Source organism: Guillardia theta (genome assembly GCF_000315625.1).
Source record: "Guillardia theta CCMP2712 unplaced genomic scaffold GUITHscaffold_139, whole genome shotgun sequence".
Lineage (NCBI taxonomy): Eukaryota > Cryptophyceae > Pyrenomonadales > Geminigeraceae > Guillardia > Guillardia theta.
In genome coordinates, this window is record NW_005434535.1 from 24,293 (window position 1) to 27,842 (window position 3,550).

Below are 3,550 nucleotides of genomic sequence, written 5' to 3' on the forward strand. Positions count from 1 at the left end.
CGTATTGCTCGGGATGCATAAGCGGCAGCAGTAAGTGGAAATGGAAGATACCCTATCCCGACCGTCTTTGGTACACCAGGGGAAACAAGGACGGTTTACCGGAAGAAACCTCATGGCAGGTTACCCCCCTACCCTTCCGCAAGGAAGACCCGAGCGCTGTAGCTCACCATGCCGAGGCTGCATGCGCAGATGCAGACCGCGGCATGTTTTTGATTCTTTACTCAAAGTTGAGTTAAAAATCATGATCAGTACGAGGACAATCCGATCGGATGATCAGGAGAGTCGACTCAGGAGGCAGTAGCCTGTGACGGACACTGCCGGGCAGAACTTCGGAACGTACGGTCGCCTATCATGGCAGTGACCCGCCGGTAGTACCGGGCCCGGCCCGGCGAGCCTCGGAGGCTAGTGACCGACGGTACTCGGCGTAGTACCGCCCGGCCCCCGCCCGCGAGGCTAGTACCCTACCGTACCGTCGGATCAAAGAGGACCCTACCGTCACTGCCATGATAGGCCGCATAGGCTTTTTTAAAGTTATTATCATGGCAGTGACGGTACTACTAGGCTAGGGTCCTCTTTACTGACGGTAGTCACCCCAGGGCCGATCACTACCCCCTTTTTATCAGATAAAAGTACCGGTGCTTCTCTCCGGCCCGGACTCCGCCGGGGAGGGAAGGAAGGAACGTTGTAGCAAAAGGATTCAGTGACGGACCGTACCGTTACCGTACGGGAGGGAAGGAAGGAACGTTACAGCTAAAGGATTGACCGTTACATGGATGCCCAATGGAATTAAAAGGGATTTGATGAATAAACCCTTCGTTTTCGGATTCCCCCGTGCCAATGGAAGAATCGGAAGGATAGGCGCTCATTGCGTTCCCTTCACTCGCATGCTCTCCACCTCCTCTCTGACAAACATGCCATCAGCAGACGAACACGTTGTCAATAGATCAGCTCTTCTCTCCCTGTCCTCACTTGACAAAACTCTTCACCTTCAAGCTTCCGTCAGACTGGGACATGGAATGATTCTGACCTTGAGAGACTTGGCGTCCAGCTAACCCTGTCATATGCATACATATGTTCTATACACACTTGTTTGACGTCATAGCTCCTCCTCACCTTCAAAAGAGAAAAGCAAAAAAATGTTGCATCAGCGAGTAACGCAGTGTTTGACTCCCAGGTTGATGAAAAGAATCCGGTTGGCCTGCAAGCCATGCAAGGACGCGAGGCTCAAGTGCGACAACTTACAGCCTTGCTCACGGTGAGGATGAAGGACGGGGTGGAGCTGATTCAGAGGAAGAGGGGGAGGAGGAGTGGGTGGTGGAGGTGGTGGAGCAGGAGGTGTGGGGGGCTGTGAGGAGTAGGAGTGGGGGCGAGGGAAGAACGGGAGGTGGGGATGGCGTGTAGTCTTGGCGTATGTGTGTGCAGTTGGTCTGCTAGTCTAGACCGCCTGGTCTCATGTCACCTCCTCGTCTTGAGACGGGCGTGTTTCTGATGTCTCTCTTTGATCGACTCAGATGCACTCGGCTGAACATCGGAGAGAGCTGCATCAGGACGATGGAGGAGAAGGAGGAGAGGAGGAGAGGTTGCAACTCGTGTATCACTTGCAAGATCGCCAAAGCAAAATGCGACGAGGGTCGCCCATGCGGGCGTTGCAAGCGTCTTAGGCGGGACTCGAGATGCATATATGAGGAGCTACAGCCCATTCAACCGCGCAGGCTGGATGAAAAGGAGCAAGAGGAGGAAGCAATCGAAGAGCAAGAAACGAGGCACTTGAGGAAGAACAAAAAGCAGAACTCTATGCCGTCTGAGCATGAGGCTATCGCAGAAGGGCAGGCGCAGGAGATCCAAGACGTCCAGCAGCTCTCTCTCCCTCCTGACCATCCCGCCAGGTGGCAGCAGCTGCAGGTAGAGAGGCCGATCGACTTCTGGATACGCAGCCTCTCCTTCGACAGGCCGTCCCTGCTGCGCGAGCATATGAACTCCATGGGCTGGCCGGACCGAGTGCTGGCCCGACATTGGGAGTTCGGCTTCAGCTCCAAGGAGCTGATGAACATCTTCGTCTCGCTTCCTCCTTACCTGCAGCAGGTGACGCGACGAGCTCTGCATGCGATCGAGATCATCATGGCGGACAAGATGGAGAAGAAAGCTCGGACTCCGCAAGCGAAGCTGCTGATGGAGAGCGAGACGGTATCGGAGCAAGACCTGGAGCTAGAGAAGGCGTTCTACGAGCAGCAGAGCTTCGGGGTGATCAAGCAGCATCTGCATCCATCTACGGGGAAGCGGGCGCATGTGTACATATCGGATATCCTGTGCAAAATCATCGGGCTACATGCGGAGGAGGCGCTGGCGAGGATCGCGAACAGGGAGCTGTCGCTGATCACGACGGAGTTCGGCTACTTGTGCTACGTGATGTTCGGGACCTGGTTGTATGCGACGAGCCCGGGGCGTCCATTCAGTCTCGTGGGCTGTATCCGAGATCTAGGGAGCAGCGGAGATACAGGCTGCGTGGTGACGAGGTTTGTGCAGCAGCAGGAGTTCGACTGCCATGGGCGGGTGAGGTCGATGAAGACGTACATGCTGCCGGTGAGACTTGCATGGGTGGGTGGGGGGGGAGGGGAAGGGGAGGGGAGGGGGGGCGGGGCGGGGAGCTCAGAAGAGAAGAGGAGAGAGAGGAGGGAGGCAGGGAGGCTGACTGGAAAGCTGCAGCTGGACAAGGAAGGCTTCAAAGCCTCGGCGGAGCCTCCGGACAGTCCTTTCGCTCTGTTCAACAAGCACATGACTGGCCAAAGAGACTACGAGACGTTGATGAACGACTTCGAGTCCGACATGTTCGCGGTGAGCAGGAGAGGCTGGCTGCTTGCTGTAGCGACTGACGGTGGGAGGGGGCAGGGGGAGACGATCTTGGGGATGCAGAAGTCGAAGCAGGGGATGGAGCGGCTAGAGGCGCTTGGGAGGGACCTGGAGCGGATGTACCATCCGTTTGTGGAGCATGCAGAGAGGATCCTGCAGGAGAAGTCGCCTGGGGGGCGAGTAGGAACGCTGGCTGGGTCTCTAGGCCCGTTAGTGTCTGGGAGCTCCGGAGGGCCTTTCGGACTGGGGACGGTGTCAGGTCAGCAGACGGTCACTGGGTTGTAGACTAGTAGCGGCTCTTCCGGTCGGAAGCTTTTTTGTTTCCTGACCGCTAGTAAACTCAGTTATCAGTATCATACTGCCACCGATTGAGACCCGGGGTGACACTGAGTTCAGGGGCCCGCCGGGCCCGGTCTCAGTTTACTTGAACTCCGGCCCTGGAGGCCACGGCACTGCGGCAGTAACTGATCCGTGGCATTTCAAAGTTATTAGCCTGGTGACTTTAACTTCAAGCTGCACCGGGACTTCAACAACCTGCGGCACTGGCAGGGACTGCGCGGCCAGTCACCCATTTGAACGCCCTGCCGGGGCCCGCCGGGGACCCGGCAAGTGGGCCGCGTCGCCGCCGTGTGCTGGGGCGGGCCCAGGCCCAGCCTGTGACTATTCAGCGAGGCCGCCGATGATCACGGTAACCCCCCCCCCG

General features: G+C 57.4%; 2 protein-coding genes across 2 annotated transcripts; both read left to right on the plus strand.

The window, feature by feature from the left end:
- Window positions 1-1,172: 1,172 nt before the first annotated feature.
- GUITHDRAFT_155642 (hypothetical protein) lies at window positions 1,173-2,175 on the plus strand (the record flags this gene model as incomplete). The annotated part of the gene is made up of 2 exons (XM_005821663.1): window positions 1,173-1,253; window positions 1,510-2,175. Coding segments are annotated over exons 1-2 (736 nt in total), but the record flags the coding sequence as incomplete, so codon positions are not given.
- GUITHDRAFT_155644 (hypothetical protein) lies at window positions 2,165-3,011 on the plus strand (the record flags this gene model as incomplete). The annotated part of the gene is given in 4 exon segments (XM_005821664.1): window positions 2,165-2,301; window positions 2,320-2,580; window positions 2,704-2,832; window positions 2,887-3,011. Coding segments are annotated over 3 exon segments (428 nt in total), but the record flags the coding sequence as incomplete, so codon positions are not given.
- Window positions 3,012-3,550: the final 539 nt, after the last annotated feature.